The sequence below is a fragment of the Stenella coeruleoalba genome (assembly GCF_951394435.1).
Source record: "Stenella coeruleoalba genome assembly, chromosome: 20".
Classification (NCBI taxonomy): Eukaryota; Metazoa; Chordata; class Mammalia; order Artiodactyla; family Delphinidae; genus Stenella; species Stenella coeruleoalba.
In genome coordinates, this window is record NC_137166.1 from 12,543,384 (window position 1) to 12,564,220 (window position 20,837).

The 20,837-nt window shown below is 40.4% G+C and overlaps 1 protein-coding gene across 2 annotated transcripts in view; it reads right to left on the reverse strand.

The window, feature by feature from the left end:
* ZFP1 (ZFP1 zinc finger protein) overlaps positions 1-20,481 on the reverse strand; it is a 39,073-nt gene extending 18,592 nt beyond the window's left edge. The window contains exons 1-2 of one of the 2 annotated variants that reach the window (XM_079907178.1): positions 20,062-20,481; positions 13,575-13,633 (exon numbers count right to left, since the gene is read on the reverse strand). In XM_079907178.1, coding sequence (XP_079763304.1) covers positions 13,575-13,589 — 15 coding nt within the window. In that variant the 5' untranslated portion in view covers positions 13,590-13,633; positions 20,062-20,481. Of the gene's footprint in view, positions 1-13,574; positions 13,634-19,753; positions 19,791-20,061 lie in introns of those variants that run through there. The other variant, XM_079907179.1, reaches the window with a different exon arrangement.
* Between the last annotated feature and the right edge of the window lie 356 nt (positions 20,482-20,837).

Sequence of the window (20,837 nt, forward strand, 5' to 3'; positions counted from 1 at the left end):
GCTGCCTGACTTCAGACTATACTACAAAGCTACAGTAATCAAACCAGTATGGTACTGGTACAAAAACAAAAATATAGATCAGTGCAACAGGATACAAAACCCAGAGATAAACCCATGCACCTATGGTCAATTAATCTATGACAAAGGAGGCAAAAACATACAAAGGAGAAAAGACAGTCTCTTCAATAAATGGTGCTGGGAAAACTGGACAGCTACATGTAAAAGAATGACATTAGAACATTCTCTAACACCATACACAAAAACAAACTCAAAACGGATTGAAGAGCTAAATGTGAGGTCAGATACCATAAAACTCTTGGAGGAAAACAGGCAGAACACTCTGATATAAATGGCAGCAGTATCTTTTTTGATCCACCACCTAGAGGAATGAAAATAAAACAACAATAAACAAATGGGACCTAATTAAAGTTAAAAGCTTTTGCACATCAAAGGAAACCATAAACAAAAAGGCAACCCACAGAATGGGAGAAAATATTTGCAAACAAAGCAACCAACAAGGGATTAATCTCCAAAATATACGAACAGCTCATGCAGCTCAAGAGCAAAACAACAACCCAATCAAAGAATGGGCAGAAGAGCTAAATAGAGATTTTTCCAAAGAAGACATATAAAATGCCAAAAAGCACATGAAAAAATGCTCAACATTGCTAATTATTAAAGAAATGCAAATCAAATCTACAACAAAGTATCACCTCAGAACAGTGAGAATGGCCATCAACAAAAAGTCTACAAACAACAAATGCTGGAGAGTATGTGGAGAAAAGAGAACCCTCCTACACTGCTGGTGGGAATTTTAAATTGGTACTGCCACTATGGAGAACAGCACAGAGGTTCCTTAAAAAACTAAAAATAGAGCTACCACATGACCCGGCAATCCCACTCCTTGGCATATATCCAAAGAAAAGCATACTTCAAAAAGATACATGCATCCCAATGTTCACTGCAGCACTATTTACAATAGCCAAGACATGGAAGCAACCTAAGTATCCATCAACAAAGGAACTGATAAAGAAGACGTGGTACACACACACACACACACACACACACACACACACACACAGGAATATTACTCAGCCATAAAAAATAATGAAATAATGCCATTTGAAGCAACATAGATGGATCCAGAGATTATCATACTAAGTGAAGTAAGTCAGAGAAAGAAAAATATATGATATCACACATGTAAAATCTAAAAAAATGACACAAATGAACTTATTTACAAAACAGAAAGACTCACAGACTTAGCAAACAAATTTATGGTTACCAAAGTGGAAAGGTGGGAAGAGGGATAAATTAGGAGGTTGGGATTAACATATACACACTACTCTATAACAGGGGGGCGGAGTCAAGATGGCAGTGTGGGAAGACGCAGAGTTCACATCTCCCCACAACTAGGGCACCTGCCAGACACTGGTGGGGGACCTTGACGCCCAAGGAGACAGGAGGAACGCCCAAGCAAACCGGTAGGACGTGGGGGGACTGAGGGGGGAGGAGAAGTGGAGGCCAGACAGGACCATCACCCTGAGGGGTGGCTGAGAGTGGGAGAGGGGTTCCCGTGCCTGGAAGGACCCTTGGGGGCTCAGAGCAGGGGGGAGTGCGCCCACCATTTCCCCTGCCCAATCGGCTGGGGAAGTCTGCCTGGATCTCGGGCCAGGTCCTATGCCCTCAGAGGCCCCCTCTGGGCCACACTGGTCCTAGGGGCAAGGAGGCAGGCCGGGGGAGAACAGGAGAAGCAGGAAGGAGGGGCCCTCCAGGACCAGAGGAGCGGGAGAGGAGCGGAAGGCATTGGCCCCACCCGCTCTGGCCCGGGAAGCCTGCTGAGCTCCCATGCCGGGTCCCCCACCCTCCAAAGCCCCCTCCAGGCCACGTGGGTCGTGGGGGCATAGAAAGTAAGCTGGGGGAGAACAGGAGGTCGGGGGGAGAATTCAGGTGGGAGAGGCCCTCCAGGACCAGAGGAGCAGGAGAAGAGTGGAAAGTGTGGACCCGCCCACTCAGGCCCAGGAAGCCTGCTGGGCTCCCAGGTGGGGTCCCCCACTCTCTGAGACAAGAGGCATGCCTTGGCCCCTTCTGTTCCGCTGAGCTTCAGCTCCACCCCCCTACACTGCCCAGGGCCTTTTCCAGCCCTGTAGGTCCTAACCATAGGCCCCGCCTACCACACAAACCCCGCCCCTGCTTAGGCCCCACCCTCCACAGCCAAGGCCTTTTCCACTTTTTTTTTTCCTTCTCTTTTTTACTATTGTGGTTCTGTTTTACCTTCCTGTTGTTGTTTCATCTATATTTTTATTTTTATATTCTTTCTAACATATCTATTAGTTTCCTAGTCTAAATTTATTTTTTAAACTCTTTGTTATTGGTTTTTTCTTTTTTCCACCATGCACGGCTTGTGGGATCTTGGTTCATTAGCTGGGGGCTGGGCCGAAGCTCCTGCGGTGGGAGCTCTGAGTCTGAATCACTGTACTGACAGAGAATGTCAGACCCCAAGGAATATTCATCGAAGTCGCCCAGAGGTCATCATATCAGCACCAAGACCCAGCTCCACCCAACAGCCTACAAACTACAGTGTTGGAAGCTTCAGGCCAAACAAGCTGTAAGACAGGAACACAATCCCACCAATCAAAAAAAAAAAAACAAAAAGAGAGCAAAAAATTATGTCACAGATGAAGCAAGGTAAAAACCTACAAGATCAAATAAATGAAGAGGAAATACGCAATCTACCTGAAAAAGAAATCAGAGTAATGAAAGTAAAGATGATTTAGAATCTCAGAAATAAAATGGAGGCACGGACTGAGAAAATACAGGAAATGTTTAACAAAGATCTAGAAGAACTAAAGAACAAACAGAGATGAACAACACAATAACTGAAATGAAAACTACACTAGAAGGAATCTATAACAAGATCACATAGCCATTATACACTCTACTGTTCGTTTACCTTGTATTTCTCATTTATTCTCAATTCTATGAAAACTTTACATATTTAATTATCACCACTGATTGTGATGTAGCTCTCTCTTCATTATGGCTGTTCAAAGTTCAATCTCCAGGTGATTCTTCAGGAAGACCTCAGGCTTCCTCTGAATTATTAAATGCTAATCACAGTTAAAAAAAAAGGAATCAATAACAGAATAAAAGAGGCAGAAGAAGAAGTAAGTGAGCTGGAAGACAAAATGGTGGGAATAACTGCCAAGGAGCAGAATGAAGAAAAAAGAATGAAAATAACTGAAGACAATCTCAGACACCTCAGGGACAACACTAAACGCACCAACATTTGAATTACAGGGGTCCCAGAAGAAGAAGAGAAAAAGAAAGGGTTTGAGAAAATATTTGAAGAGATTTATAGTGGAAAACTTCCCTAATATGGGAAAGGAAATAGTCACCGAAGTCCAGGAAGCACAGAGAGTCCCATATAGGATAAACCCTAGGAGAAAGATACCAAGACACGTTAATCAAACTAACAAAATGTAATTTAAAAAAATATTAAAAGCAGCAAGAGAAAAACAAAAAGTCACATACAAAGGAATCCCCATAAGGTTATCAGCTGATTTTTCAGCAGAAACTCTGCAGGCCAGAAGGAAGTGGTAGAATATACTTAAAGTGATGAAAGAAAAAACCTACAACCAAGATTACTCTACGTAGCAAGATCAGATTAGATGGAGATCAAAAGCTTTTCAGACAAGCAAAAGTTAAAGGAATTCAGCACCATCAAACCAGCTTTACAGCAAATGCTAAAGAAACTTCTTCTCTAGGCGGGAAACACAAGAGAAGAAAAAGACCCACAAAAACAAACCCAAAACAATTAAGAAAATGGTAATAGGAACATACATATTGATAATAACCTTAAATGTAAATGGACTAAATGCCCCAACCAGAAGACACACACTGGCTGAATACATACAAAAACAAGACCCATATATATGCTGTCTACAAGAGACCCACTTCAGACCTAGGGACACATACAGACTGAAAGTGAAGGGATGGAAAAAGATATCCCATGCAAATGGAAATCAAAAGAAAGCTGGAGTAGCAATAGTCGTATCAGATAAAAGAGACAAAGGACACTACATAATGATCAAGGGATCAATCCAAGAAAAAGATATAACAATTATAGATATTTATGCACCCAACAAGGAGCACCTCAATACATAAGGCAAATGTTAACAACCATGAAAGGGAAAATCGACAGTAACACAATAATAGTAGTGGATTTTAACACCCCACTTATAACAATAGACAGATCATCCAAACAGAAAATAAATAAGGAAACACAAGCTTTAAATGACACAATAGATGAGAAAGATTTAACATTCCACCCCAAAGTGGCAGAATACACTTTTTCTCAAGTGCACACGGAACATTCTCCAGGATAGATCACATCTTGGGTCACAAATCAAGCCTTGGAAAATTTAAGAAAATTGAAATTGTATTAAGCATCTTTTCTGACCACAATGCTATGAGATTGGAAATCAATTACCAGAAAAAAACTGTAAAAACCACAAATACATGGAGGCTAAACAGTGTGCTACTATATAACCAAGAGACCACTGAAGAACTCAAAGAAAAAATTTAAAAATACACAGAAACAAATAACAATGAAAACACGACGACCAAAAACCTATGGGACGCAGCAAAAGCAGCTGTTAGAAGGAAGTTTATAGCAATTCAATCTCACCTCAACAAACAAGAAAAATCTCAAATAAATAATCTGACTCTACACTTAAAACAACTAGAGAAAGAAGAACAAAGAAAACCCCCAGTAGAAGGAAAAAAATCATAAAGATCAGAGCAGAAATTAATGAAACAGAAACACAGAAAACAACAGCAAAGATCAATAAAACTAAAAGCTGGTTCTTTGAGAAGATAAACAAAATTGATAAACCCTTACCCAGACCCACCAAGAAAAAAAGGGAGAGGATGCAATTCAATAAAATTAAAAATGAAAAAGGAGAAATCACAACTGACACCACAGAAATACAAAGGATTGTAAGAGACTACTACAAACAGCTATATGCCAATAAAATGGACAACCACGAAGAAATGGACAAATTCTTGTAAAGGTACAATTTTTCAAGACTGAACCAGGAAGAATTAGAAAATATAAACAAACCTACCACAAGTCATGAAATTGAAACTAATTAAAAATCTTCCAACAAACAAAAGTCCAGGACCAGATGGCTTCACAGACGATTTCTATCAAACATTTAGAGAAGAGCTAACACCAATCTTTCTCATACTCTTCCAAAAAATTGCAAGGGAAGAACACTCCCAAATTCATTCTACAAAGCCACCTTTATGCTGATACCAAAACCAGAAAAAGGTATCACAAAAAAAAGAAAATCATAGACTAATATTACTGATGAACATAGATGCAAAAATCCTGAAGAAAATACTAGCAAACAGAATCCAACAAGATATTAAAAGGATCATACAGCATGATCAAATGGGATTTATCCCAGAGATGCAAGGATTCTACAACATATAGAAATCAATCAGTATGATACACCATATTAACAAATTAAGGAATAAAAACCATAGGATCATCTCAATAGATGCAGAAAAAGCTTGTCACAAAATTCAACACCCATTTATAATAAAAACTCTCCAGAAAATGGGCATAGAGCAAACCTACCTCAACATAATAAGGGCCATATATGACAAACCCACAGCAAACATCATACTCAATGTGAAAAACAGAAAGCATTTCCACTAAGATCAGGAACAAGACAAGGATGTCCGCTCTCACCACTCTTATTCAACATAGTTTTGGAAGTCATGGCCATGGCAATCAGAGAAGAAGAAGAAATAAAAGGAATACAAATTGGAAAAAAAGGAGTAAAACTGTCACTGTTTGCAGATGACACGATACATACACAGAAAATCCTAAAGCTGCTACCAGAAAATTACTAGAACTAATCAATGAATTTGGTAAGGATACAAAATTAATGCACAGCAATCTCTGGCATTCTTATACCCTAACACTGAAAAATCAGAAAGAGAAATTAAGGAAACACTCCCACTTATCATTGCAACAAAAAGAATAAAATACCTAGGAATAAACCTACCTAAGGAGGGGAAAGACTTGTACTTTGAAAACTGTAATACACTGATGAAAGAAACCAAAGACGACATAAACAGATGGAGAAATATACCATGTTCTTGGATTAGAAGAATCAATATTGTGAAAATGACTACACTACCAAAAGCAATCTACAGATTCAATGCAATCCCCATCAAACTAGCAATGGCATTCTTCACAGAATTAGAACAAAAAATCTTACAATTTGTATGGAAACACAAAAGACCCCGAATAGCTAAAGCAATCTTGAGAAAGAAAAATGGAGCTGGAGGAATCAGGCTCCCCGACTTCAAACTATACTACAAAGCTATAGTAATCAAGAGAGTATGGTACTGGCACAAAAAGAGAAATATAGACCAATGGTACAGGATAGAATGCCCAGCAATAAACCCACTCACATATAGTCACCTAATTTATGACAAAGGAGGCAAAAATATACAATGGAGAAAAGACAGCCTCTTCAATAAGTGGTGCTGGGAAAACTGGACAGCTACATGTACAAGAATGAAACTAGAACACTACCTAACACCATACACAAAAATAAACTCAAAATGGATTAAAGACCTAAATGTAAGACCAGACACTGTAAAACTCTTAGAGAAAAACATAGGAAAAACATTTTTTGTTTGTTTGTTTGTTTTGCAGTATGTGGGCCTCTCACCATTGTGGCCTCTCCCGTTGCGGAGCACAGGCTCCGGACGCGCAGGCTCAGCGGCCATGGCTCATGGGCCCAGCCGCTCTGCGGCATGTGGGATCTTCCTGGACCGGGGCACGAACCCACGTCCCCTGCATCCGCAGGCGGACTCTCAACCACTGCGCCACCAGGGAAGCCCGGCTAAACACTTTTTGACATAAAGGACAGCAAGATCTTTTTTGACCCACCTCCTGGAGTAATAAAAATAAAAACAAAAATAAACAAATGAGGTCTAATTAAACTTAAAACCTTTTGCACAGCAAAGGAAACCATAAACAAGATGAAAGACAACCCTCAGAATGGGAGGAAATATCTGCAAGTGAAACAACAGACAGAGGATCAATCTCTAAAATATATAAACTTCTCATGGAGCTCAGTATCAAAAAAACAAACAACCCAATTAAAAAAGGGATGGAAGACCTAAATAGACATTTCACCAAAGAAGACAAAGAGATGGCCAAGAGGCACATGAAAAGATGGTCAACATCACTAATTATTGGAGAAATGCAATTAAAACTACAATGAGGTATCACCTCACACTGGTCAGAAAGGCCATTATCAAAAAATCTAGACACAGTAAATGCTGGAAAGGGTGTGGTGAAAAGGGAACCCTGCTGCACTGTTGGTGAGGATGTAAATTGATACAACTACTAGGGAGAACAGTATGGAGGTTCCTTAAAAAACTAAAAATTGAACTACCATATGACCCAGCTATCGCACTACTGGGTATATACCCTGAGAAAACCATAATTCAAAAAGAGACATGTACCACAATGTTTACTGCAGCACTATTTACATTAGCCAGGACATGGAAACAACCTAAATGTCCATCAACAGATGAATGGATAAAGAAGATGTGGCACATATATACAAAGGAATATTACTCAGCCATAAAAAGAAACGAAATTGAGTTACTTGTAGTGAGGTGGATAGACCTAGAGTCTGTCATACAGAGTGAAGTAAGTCAGAAAGAGAAAAACAAATACCATATGCTAACGCATATATACGGAATCTAAAAAAAAAAAATGGTATTGATGAACCTAGTGGCAGGGCAGGAATAAACATAGATGCAGAGAATGGAGTTGAGGACATGGGGAGGGGAGAGGGAAGCTAGGGCGAAATGAGAGCAGCATCAACATATATACACTACCAGATGTGAAACAGATAGCTACTGGGAAGCAGCCGCATAGCACAGGGAGATCAGCTCGCTGCTATGTGACGACCTAGAGGGGTGGGATAGGGAGGGTGGGAGGGAGGCTCAAGAGGGAGGGGATATGGGGATATATGTATGCATATGGCTGATAAACTTTGTTGTACAACAGAAACACAGTATTGTGAAGCAATTATACTCCAATAAAGATGTATTTTTAAAAAGTAAACAAAATAAAATCAAGTGGGTAATCAGGGACTTCCCTGGTGGTCCAGTGGGTAAGACTCCGCGCTCCCAATGCAGGTGGCCCGGGTTCGATCCCTAGTCAGGTAACTAGATCCCACATGCATGCTGCAACTAAGAAGTCTGCACGCCGCAACTAAAGATCCTGTGTGCTGCAATGAAGATCCTGCATGCCGCAACTAAGACCAGGCGCAACCAAAATAAATAAATAAATTTTTTTTTAGAAAAGATAATCAACAAGGATCTGCTGTATAGCACAGTGTACTCTAATAACCTATATGGGAATAGAATCTGAAAAAGAATAGATATATGTATGTTTAAGTAAATCACTTTGCTATACACCTGAAACACAACATTGTAAGTCAAATATACTCCAGTATAAAATAAAAATTAAAAAAAAAGGTAGGTATGGCTATATTTAAATCAGACAAGGGGTATGACCAGAGGTAAAGAGGGACATCCCAAAATGATAGAACAGTAAATCCATCTGGAAGATAGAAAAATCGTAAGTGTGCATGCACTCAATAAATGTACATGAACTCAATACAGCTTCAAATTACATCAAGCAAAAACTGACAGAACTAAAGTGAAGAATGGACAAATCCACATTCATATTATCTATAAACCAAGTATCAGATCAGAATGAAGACATTTTCAGAAAAGCAAAGTTTAAAAAAATATATTTCTCACATACTCTTTCTCAAGAAGCTACTGAAGAATCTACTCCAATAAAATAGTAATTCAAAAAAGACAAAGACAGGGGAAAAGGCAAACAAAAGATCAATAGGAAAGGTGAAGGAAATCCCTAGGAGGAGTTTGAAGGACATTGCAGAATGGTAGTGATTCTCCATTAATACTAAATTGTTTGTCATACAGATTGGAATAGTGTGATTCAAAAGCAGGTATTTTGAGGGCCATCATAAGATGCCTAGTGACATCGTATCACCTTGTTAACCTGAGGGCAGAATACCCTGGTGATCCTGGCCCAGCTTCTTATCTGTTGGGGTTGGTTTAACTTTGGTTTGGCTTGTCTTGAACAAGTCCTGATGACATCTATCTCTCCCCTCCACACCAGGCTGACTTGGATCACATGAGGACACTCATTTCATCTCACAGAAGTACTCTGCTTTGATCTATTCCTGAGAGTTGGCAGTTGACTAGTGAGCTAAGAAGCAGAGAACACTGAGCAGCCCACTCACTCTAATTATATTCTTGTCAGACATTCAATACCTGATTCACACTCTGACCCTGCCAGATGGTCCAACCATGTGAGCCCTATGTTTTCCTATGTTTTTCATGACCTTGCCAATGACTTCTCCAAATGAGATTTTTGTAAACTCTCAGAAAAACTGAAGCCAGACTATGACTCAGAGACTCTATTCAGCTCATCTCCCAGGAGCCTTTATTCAATAGTAGCAGAATTTCTACACACAATTAGATTTCTGCTTGCTTGGTAAGTTTTGCCACATTGCTCCCCAGTAAGTCTGTACCATTTTTTACTACCACAAACAATGCATGAGTGGTTTCACCACTCTATAGCTAACGCTGGCTAATATATCTTGAAAAAACAATGATAAAAATCTTAAGTCTTGCTAAAGGAAACATGGGTACATAAAAGGACATCTTTTAGACTGTATACATCTAGAAAAAGAAAAAAAAACTCCACCAGACAAAAAATTATGCAATATAAATCGCAGTTATAGTTTTTCAAGACTGAATTTTGTATTGATTAGGGATATATACATACATGGTAAAATCTTTGAGGAAAGCAAGGGAATAAATAACAAAAATGTCAAGATAGTGGCTACCTACTAGCAGGATTCAATCAGAGAATGTATCATAAAGAACAGATAGGGACTTCCCTGGTGGCGCAGTGGTTAAGATTCCATGCTCCCAATATGCAGGGGGCCCGGGTTCGATCCCTGGTCAGGGAACTAAATCCCACATGCATGCCACAACTAAGAGTTTGCAGGCCGCAACTAAGGAGTTGGCAAGCCACAACTAAGGAGCCCACCTGCTACAACTATGCAGCTCGCAAGTAAGACCCAGCACAACCAAATAAATAAATTTTTTTTTTTTTTTTTTTTTTTTGCTGTACGCGGGCCTCTCACTGTTGTGGCCTCTCCCATTGCGGAGCACAGGCTCTGGACGCACAGGCCCAGCGGCCATGGCTCACGGGCCCAGCCGCTCCGCGGCATGTGGGATCCTCCCGGACCGGGGCACGAACCCGTGTCCCCTGCATCGGCAGGCGGACTCTCAACCACTGCGCCACCAGGGAAGCCCCAATAAATAAATATTTTAAAAAAAGAACAGATAATGTTCTATTTCTTAATGTGAGTGCCCATTTATTCTTTAATGTACACATATTTTTATACATGTTATAACATGTATAAAGAGTATTATAATGCTTTATACACTCATCTGTACACATATTACATTACACAATAAAAAAAAATCAGAAAAAAATGAGGAAACTCTATGCTCTGATATGGAAAGACTTCAAAAATATGTTATTGAGTGATAAAAACACACATAATCAAGAGAATGAAAAGACAAAGACATCTTTGCAACACACATACCTGATAAAGGATTGATATCCGAAATATATAAAGAACTCTCAAAACTCAACAATATGAAAACAAACAACCTGATTTAAAAATGGGCCAAAGTGCAGCCAGTATGGAAAACAGTATGGAGGTCCCTCAGAAAACTAAAAATAGAATTACCATATGATCCAGCAATCCCACTCCTGGGCATATATCACCAGACAAAACTATAATTCAAAAAGATACATGCACCCCTATGTTCATAGCAGCACTATTCACAATAGCCAAGACATGGAAGCAACCTAACTGTCCACTGACAGAGGAATGGATAAAGATATGGTACATATATACAATGGAATACTATTCAGCCATAAAAAAGAATGAAGAATGCCATTTGCAGCAACATGGATGGACCTAGAGATTATCATACTAAATGAAATAACTCAGACAGAGAAAGACAAGTATCATATGATATCACTTATATGTGGAATCTAAGATATGACACAAATGAACCTTTCTGTGAAACAGAAACAGAATCACGGGTTGGGGGAGAGATGGAGTGGGAGGTTGGGGTTAGCAGATGTAAGCTATTATATAAACAACAAGATCCTACTGTATAGCACAGGAAACTATATTCAATATCCTATGTTAAACCTTAATGGAAAAGAATATTTTAAAAAAACAATGTATATATAACTGAATAACTTTGCTGTACAGCAGAAATTAACACAGTATTGTAAATCAACTATACTTCAATAAAACAAATTTTTAAAAAGGGCCAAAGACCTTAACAGACACCTCACTAAAGAAGATATACAGGTGGCAAATGAACACACGTAAAGATACTCAACATCACGTCATATCATCAGAGAATTATAAATTACAACAACAATAAAACACTGTTAAATGCCTATTAAAGTGGCCAAAGTTCAGGACTTCCCTGGTAGTCCAGTGGGTAAGACTCCATGCTCACAATGCAGGGGGCCCAGGTTTGATCCCCAGTTGGGGAACTAGATCCCGCACGCATGCTGCAACTAAGACCCGGCGCAGCCTAAATAAATAAATAATAAATAAATGAATATAAAATCATTTTTTTAAAAAAAGTGGGGCTTCCCTGGTGGCGCAGTGGTTGAGAATCTGCCTGCTAATCCAGGGGACAGGGGTTTGAGCCCTGATCTGGGAAGATCCCACATGCCGCAGAGCAACTAGGCAACTAGGCCCACAACTACTGAGCCTGTGCGTCTGGAGCCTGTGCTCCGCAACAAGAGAGGCCGTAATAGTGAGAGGCCCGCGCACCGCAATGAAGAGTGGCCCCCGCTTGCCACAACTAGAGAAAGCCCTCGCACAGAAACGAAGACCCAACACAGCCAAAAATAAATAAGTAAATAAAAAGCCAAGCATTTGAAGCCCTTTAAAAAAAAAAAAAAGTGGCCAAAGCTCACAACACTGACAACACCAAATGCTGACGAGGATGTGGAGCAACAGGAACTCTCACTCACTGCTGGTGGGAATGCAAATGTTACCGCTACTCTGGAAGACAGTCTGGCAGTTTCTCACAAAACTACACATATTCTTGCTGTACACACTGGCAATTGTGTTCCTTAGCATTTACCCAAATGATTAACTTATATCCACACAAAACACTGCACAGAGAAGTTTATAGCAGCTTAATTCATAATTGTCAAAACTTGGCAACAACCAAGATGTCCTTCAATTGCTGAATGGGTAAATAAATGGTAGTACATCCAGACAATGGAATATTATTCAGTGATAAAAAGAAATGAGCTATCAAGCCATGAAAACACATGGAGGAACTTTAAATGCGTATTACTAAGTGAAAGAAACCAATCTGAAAAGGCTACATACTGACTGATTCCAACTGTATGATGTTCTAGAAAAGGCAAAACTAGGGGGACAGTAAAAAAAAAAAAAAAATCAGTGGTATCCAGGTGCTCAAGGAAAGTGGGGGAGTAGATGGAGCACAGGGGATTTTGTGGGCAGTGAAACTATTCTGTAAGATATGATAATGGTGGATACACGTCATTATGTATTTGTCAAAATGCACAGAATGCATGACACCAAAAGCAAATCCTAATGTAAACTATGGACTTTACTTAAAGTATCAATATTGGCTCATCAACTGTAACAGGTATACCACATTAATGCAAGATGTCAGTAACAGGGGAAACTGTAAAGAGGGAGAAAAGGAGTATATGGGAACTCTGTACTTTTCACTTAAATTTTCCGTAAGCCCAAAACTGCTCTAAAAAATTAAGTCTGTTCATTAAAAGTAAAACAAAACACATATAAACAGAACAGTATGATTAATATGCTATCTTATAATAACCTGTACTTATACTTGTGTAAATATGTACAAATACATTCTGCAATGCCATTCAAGAAAGTAATGACAATGGAACTCATGGAAATTAGGGGGAGAATTTAAATACACATCTGGATATTTAGTGAGTTCTCTAGCATCATGCTAATCTGACCAGAAAAATAAGATACACACTATAGTACCCTGAAGAATGCTATATGAAATAACCAGAGACAAAATAATAAGCTGTTTAATTTTTTTTTCTGGGGATGCTGTTCAAAACACCATCTATATGAAGGTCCATAAAATTTATTCAGACCTAATACTAGAGAACCAAGGAAATGGTATTCATAATCAATGCAAGACACTTAATTAACTTGATTTACTTTTTGGCTGCTGGTATTGATTATTCTTACTATGTTTTCCTGAGTTTTACTCATTTATACCTTTCTATTTCATTTTCTAGGTCCTTATAAACTTCCTCAAATGCACAGAAAAATAAAATTGGGAATAAACAAACAACTCACCTGGGATTTGTTCATTTTCTACAGCTTTTGGGTAAAGGCAGAGAACTATGAAGGCAGAACTGAAATAGAGGAAAAAGAAAGGTATTGTTATTAAAGATCTGACCTGCCTCAGAACTTCTAGAATGACTTGTTTGGAAATCCTTACACATCACCTGAGAAAATACCACCTCCTGAGCTAGTCCTTTTGCCTGTTCAGAAGGGGCAAAAAGGATCATGCTGGCAGCACTCACTTTCAATCAAACATTATGAAATATCTGAAAAGGTAAGACAAAGACAACCCACTATCAACTGACAAAACAGTCAAAAGAAACCATGATTGATTAAATTATTGGACAGGGAATTTAAAACTATGATTCATATATTAAAGCTTTAAAGGAAAAGATTTACAAAATGAATGAACAGAGAATTTCGAGATGGAAACTTCAAGAAAAAAATGGAAATGCTAAGAAAAGCACAGTAACAGAGTCGAAAGAATACCTTCAATAGGTATTACAACAGAGTTGAGGAAATTTTCAGTAAATCTGAAGATAGAGGTCAAAAGAAATTACCCAAACTGAGACACAAAGAGAAAGCAAAGGGGGAAAAAAAGGACAGAGAATCCAAGGGCTGTAGTACAATATCAAATGGCCTAACAAAAATGTATTGGGATCCCAGGGACTTTCCTGGTGGTCCAGTAGTAAAGAATCTTTCTCCCAATGCAGGAACGCAGGTTCGATTCCTGGTTGGGGAGCTAAGATCCCACATGCTGCGGGGCAATTAAGCCCTTGCACCACAACTACTGAGCTCACGAGCCTCAACTAGAGAGCCCGCGTGCCGCAAACAACACAGCACACGCACCACAACTAGAGAGAGAAAAACCTGCATGCCACAGCTAGAGAGAAGCCCATGTGCTGCAACGAAGTGCCCGCGTGCTGCAACGAAAGATCCCGCGTGCTGCAACTAAGACCTGACATAGCCAAAAATAAATTAAATAAATAAATAAATAATCTTTAAAAAAATGTATTGGAATCCCAAAAGAAGAGAAAATGGGACAGAAGAAGTATTGACGACATAATGACCAAGGATTTTCCAAAAATACTGAATGATATCAAACCACAGATCCAAGAAACTCAGATAATTTATCCAAAAAGGATAAATATCAAAAAACAAAATAAAATGGACACACCTGGACATACCATATTCAAACCAATGGAAACCAAAGTTAGAGAGAAATTCTTAAAAGCAGCCAGAAAAAAAACCTGACACGTTACATACAGACATACCTCATTTTATTGCTCATCACAGATTGCCTTTTTTTTTTTTTTTAAACAAATTGAAGGTTTGTGGTAACTTTGCATTGTCAGATGATGGTCAGCATTTTTTAGTAATAAAGTACTTTTAAATTAAGGTATGCACATTGTTTTTTAGACATAATGATATTGCACACTTAATAGACTGCAGTAAAGGTAAACATGACCTTTATATGCCCTGAGAAACCAAAATATTCATGTGACTTGCTTTATTGCAGTGATCTGGAACTGAATTAAAGAATCACAGAGAATTTCTCATCAGAAACTATACAAGCTGGAAGACAATGTAGTGACATCTTTAAAGTGCTTTAAAAAAGAAAAAGAAAAAAAAAAGAAAAAACTGCCAATCCAGTATTCTATACCCAGCAAATACATCTTTCAAAAAATAACAGTGAAAATAAAAACCTTTTCAAACAAACAAAAACAGAAAATTCATTCCCAGTAGACCTGTACTACAAGAAATATTTAAAGAAGTTCTTCAGGTAGAAGGAATATGATAACAGACAGAAATGTGGATCTACACAAAGAAATAAAGATCTCTGGGAATGGTTAAAATGAAGAGAAATATAAAAGACATTTTTTCTTACTTTTAATCAATCTAAAAGATACTTGACTGTCTAAAGCAAAAAGAGTAGACAAGTTTTGTGAACTTACAGCATATGTAAAATATATAACGATAATAGCACATAGATGAGATGATGAAATTGTTGATGGCAGTATATTGTTTTAAGGATCTTACATTACACACAGACAACAGACTATATTTAAAGGTTCACTGTGATTCACTCAAGAAGTTTATTTAAACCTTAGGGCAACCACAAAAAAATTTAAAGAGGTATAAACAATAACCAAATAGTGGAGAAAAATATGGATTCATGAAAAACTACCACTAAATCCAAAAGCAGTCAGAAAAAGAGGAAAATAGGAACAAAGACCAGATGGGCCAAGTAGAAAAAACTAGTAAGATGGTAGATTTTAACCCAACCATGTCAATAATTCATTGTACAAACACACCAATTAAATGACAAAGGTTGCCAAACTGGATAAAAAAGACCAAACTACGTGCTGTCTAAAAAGCAATGTGTTTGGGACTTCCCTGGTGGCACAGCAGTTAAGAATCTGGCTGCCTATACAGGGGACACGGGTTCGATCCCCGGTCCGGGAAGATCCCACATGTCCCGGAGCAACTAAGCCCGTGTGCCACAACTACTGAGCCTGTGCTCTAGAGTCCGCACACCACAACTATTGAGCCCACATGCCACAACTACTGAAGCCCGCATGCCTAGAGCCCATGCCCTGAAGCAAGAGAAGCCACCGCAATGAGAAGCCCACACACTGCAATGAAGAGTAGCCCCTTCTTGCTGCAACTAGAGAAAGCCCGCACACAGCAATGAAGACCCAACACAGCTAAAAATAAATAAAGTAAAAGCAATGTGTTTTAAATATAAAAACATAGTGACGAAACAAAATTTTAAGACAGAACAAGAAATTTAAATGTAAAATTCTGTCCTTTGGGCCTCCTCCCTCTCTGTTTAGTGTGCAACATCCAGCCGCATTACACATTAACCAGACCTTCTCAAAGATGGGAATGCCTACTCAACCATAAAGATCTTTTTTCTTTCTTCTGATGCTAGCAACGTAACTTCTTAAAAGGTTAACATTCTTTCTCAACTCTGTAAGGGGGTCATGATGACTTGCTGCTCGCTTTGTAAGTGCTTACCTGGACTACTGTATATTGGTGAACTTTATGTCAGTAGGTCATTTTGATGTATGATCCTTTGTCTCAAAAAATGTATATGACTGTGCCTTCAACTTCTAACAGGCAGGACAGTACTCAGAGCTTCTTAGAGTCTGTCTCCTGGGTTACAATCCTCAGGCTGGCTCAAATAAAATTCTCTTCCTTCTTGATTGTTAACTGAATTTTCAATAATAGCTAGATCAAAAATAAAAGGATAAAAAATGATATTCCTTGGGACTTCCCTGGCAGTCCAGGGATTAAGACTCCACGCTTCCAATGCAGGGGGCACAGGTTTGATCCCTGGTTGGGGAACCAAGATCCTGCATGCTGCAAGGCACAGCCAAAATAAGAGGAAATAAAAAATAAAAAATGATATTCCTTGCACACACTAATCAAAAGAAAGCTGGACTGATTAATATCAAGCTAAGTAGACTTAATAAGAAATATTACCAGGGCTAAAGTGTGATATTACATGTCACTGTGCTAAATGACACATGATAAATGTATCAAATCACCAGAACATATAACAATCCTAAATGTATATGCACAAAAGAACTTCAAAATACAAGAAGCAAAAGTTGATAAAAGTGAAAGAATAAATAGATAAATCACAATTATAACTTGAGACTTCAATATTCTTTTCTCAGTAGGTGACAAGAGAGGTAGATAAAAAAACAGTAAGGATACAGAAGAACTCAACCACACTATCAACCACCCTGACCCATTTAGTATTGACAGAAAACTCTACCACCAACACAGCACAATAGTCATTAAAGTACATAAAAAACATTCCCAGGGACTTCCCTGGTGGTCCAGTGGTTAAGACTCCACACTCCCAATGCAGGGAGCCCAGATTCAATTCCTGGTCAGGGAACTAGACCCTGCATGGCACAAGAAAGAGCCCACATGCCGCAACTAAAAAGATCCTGCATGCAGCAACGAAGACCCGGCACAGCCAAATAAATAAATAAATATTTTTTAAAAATCCCCAAGGTAGATCATATCCTTAGCCATGAAACAAATCTCAAGTTTTAAAGAACTGAAATACATAACAAAGTATATTCTTTGACCAAAACAGAATTAAACTAGAAATCAATAATAGAAAGAGATGTAGAAAATCCCCTAATGTTTGGAAATTAAATAACAAATTTCTAAATAACCAATGGGTAAAAAAGGAAGTCACAAGGGAAGTTTTTAAAAAACAAGCAAACACAGAATTGAATGGAAATGAAAACAAAACATACCAGAATTTGAGGAATGCAGCTAAAGCAGTATTTAGAGGACAGTATTTAGAGGACGTTTATAGCATTAAAACCAATGTCAAGGGACTTCCCTGATGGCGCAGTGGTTAGGAATCCTCCTGTCAATGCAGGGGACACACGGGTTTAAGCCCTGGTCCAGGAAGATCCCACATGCTGCAGAGCAACTGGGCCTGTGTGCCACAATCGCTGAGCCTGCGCTCTAGAGCCCACGAGCCACGACTGCTGAGCCCATGTGCCACAGCTGCTGAGCCCATGTGCCACAGCTGCTGAGGCCCGCACGCCTGGAGCCAGTCTCCGCAACAAGGGGGGCCACTGCAATGAGAGGCCTGTGCACGTCAGAGTAGCCCCTGCTCGCGTCAACTGGAGAAAACCCGCACGCAGCAACGAAGACCCAATGCAGCCAAAAAAAAAAAAAACCAATGTCAAGAATAATTGAGACGTTACTACAGATGCTACAGACATTAAAAAGTTATTCTTTCACAAAAAGATTGATAAACATTACCTATGTTAATTAAGGAGAAAAAGGAGCAATCCCAAATACACAAAATAAGAAAAGTGGGAAATATCAACAAACTCAAGAGAAAAAAGATGAAATAATGGAAAAAAAATTCCATCTTCAATAGCAATAAATTACTACATAAGAATAAAGTTAATAAAAATGCGAATATTTTACGAAAAAACTTATAAATGCTGGCAAGAAGGAAAAATGAAAGAGGAACAAATGGGAAGGCCTACAGTAAGATCCAACATCATAAAGGTGTCCATTCTCCCTAATTAAATGTAATCATTAACTGGATCATAATAAAAGTACCAACAGGGCTTCCCTGGTGGCGCAGTGGTTGACAGTCCGCCTGCCGATGCAGGGGACACGGGTTCGTGCCCCAGTCCGGAAAGATCCCACATGCCGCGGAGCAGCTGGGCCCGTGAGCCATGGCCGCTGAGCCTGCGCGTCCGGAGCCTGTGCTCCGCAACGGGAGAGGCCACAACAGTGAGAGGCCCGCGTACCGCAAAAAAAAAAAAAAAAAAAAAAAAAAGTACCAACAGGGCTTCCCTGGTGGCGCAGTGGTTGAGAATCTGCCTGCTAATGCAGGGAACACGGGTTTGAACCCCGGTCTGGGAGGATCCCACATGCCACGGAGGAACTGGGCCCGTGAGCCACAACTACTGAGCCTTCGCGTCTGGAGCCTGTGCTCCGCAACAAGAGAGGCCGCGATAGTGAGAGGCCCGTGCACCGCGATAAAGAGTGGCCCCCGCTTGCCACAACTAGAGAAAGCCCTTGCACAGAAACGAAGACGCAACACAGCAAAAATAAATTAATTAATAAACTCCTACCTCCAACATCTTAAAAATAAAAGTCCCAACAAATTTCTTTAAATATAACTTATTCTAAAGTACCAGTGGGAATCATTAGTAAAACTTGTATAATCTCAAAGTAGTGAAGGCTTTTGGGTGTCATAAAAAGGAAGAGCAGTAAATTCAACCATAAAGAAATTCAAAACGCCTCCATGGCAAAAACCACCAATGAGCAAAATTAAAAGGCAAATGAAAAAATATTTCCCATTCATATGACAAAATACCAGCTGGCTGTGTGACCTTGGGTAAATCACTTCACCAGAGCCTTCACTTTTCCTTCTGTTGAAACTGAGGAACTAAGCGAAGACACAGGGTAGGTGTGAGGATTGGGTGAACACTTCAGCTGAAAAGGCTCTTGCAAAGAGGTCACAGGTCTTACTCATTCAGCAATTTGCGCATCAGGAAACTTGGGAAACCCTTCAAGCCTCCCTCCACCCCGCGAGGCCCTGGGCAGCCGCACGCGGCATCCGGGCGCTGCCAGGTGCGCCCGGCCCCGCCCCCAGCCTCGCCCTGCGCCCGCCCGCCGGGTTTCATGACCTGCTGCCGCGCGGCCGAAGACCTTCGCGGCGGGTCGGAGGCGCTTTGCCTGACAAAGGGAGGAAGGCTGGCCCTCGCCACCGCCCTCCCCTTCGGCCGTTCCCGCCCCCGCACGTCCGGCCAGGCGGGCCCAGCCGGTCCCGCGCCGAGGAGAGGGCCGGGCCGCCCCAGACACCACCCCGAGGGTCGCCGCCGCCTGCGAGTCTCCGAAGTTTGGGCTTCCACCCCACGCGGGCACGAGCCCATCCCTCATCTCCTTCCCCTCGGCCCCCAGACCCCGCGGAGCTGCCTGGCAGGCCCCCTCATACCTGGAGGGGCACAGCCTCCGCTCGTGGCTCAGTGCCAGGCCGGGTCACGGCGCGGGACGGCTAAAACGCGTGGAGACCGGAGCCCTGTCACCCACTCGCGGCGGGAGGTGGGGGAAGGGCGGCCACCGGCGCGCTCGCAGCATTGCACATGCGCAGATGCAGGGGCTGCTTGCCGTCCCAGGGTCCTCCGAGGGGTGGTCCATCGAACTTCGGGACTACATTTCCCATAAGCCTGCAGGGCCTCACCGTAGGGACTCTCAGGAAAGTCTTCACCTTGTTTAGCCGGTCGGATGAGCGCTGACCAAGATAATCCCTTGGCCTGGACTTCACTTCCACCAGAGCGGTTTGAGTTATAACCACTACCTACCCCAAAATACAAATCCTGGCTTTTAAAGATTACACAGGTAATCTATGGTAACAGCATTTAAATTAGAAAATATGTATAAAATAAATATTACCCATAATCTCACTTTTCAAAGATAACTATAACATTAAGTTCACACCTTTCTGATATTTTTAAATAATAAAATCGGCCATAAAGATACCATGTGCTGCAAATTTTTTTTTTTTTAAGTTTTAGGTTTACAGTAAAATATGAGGAGATGCAGATGTTCGTCTATGAGGAACATAGAGTTCCACTATACCACCTGCACCCCCACATGCATGGCCTCCTCCACTATCAACCTCCAGTACCACAGTGGTACATTTGCTACGATCGAACGTACACTGACAAATCACCCGAAGTCCATAGTTTACACTAGGGTTCACTCTGGGTG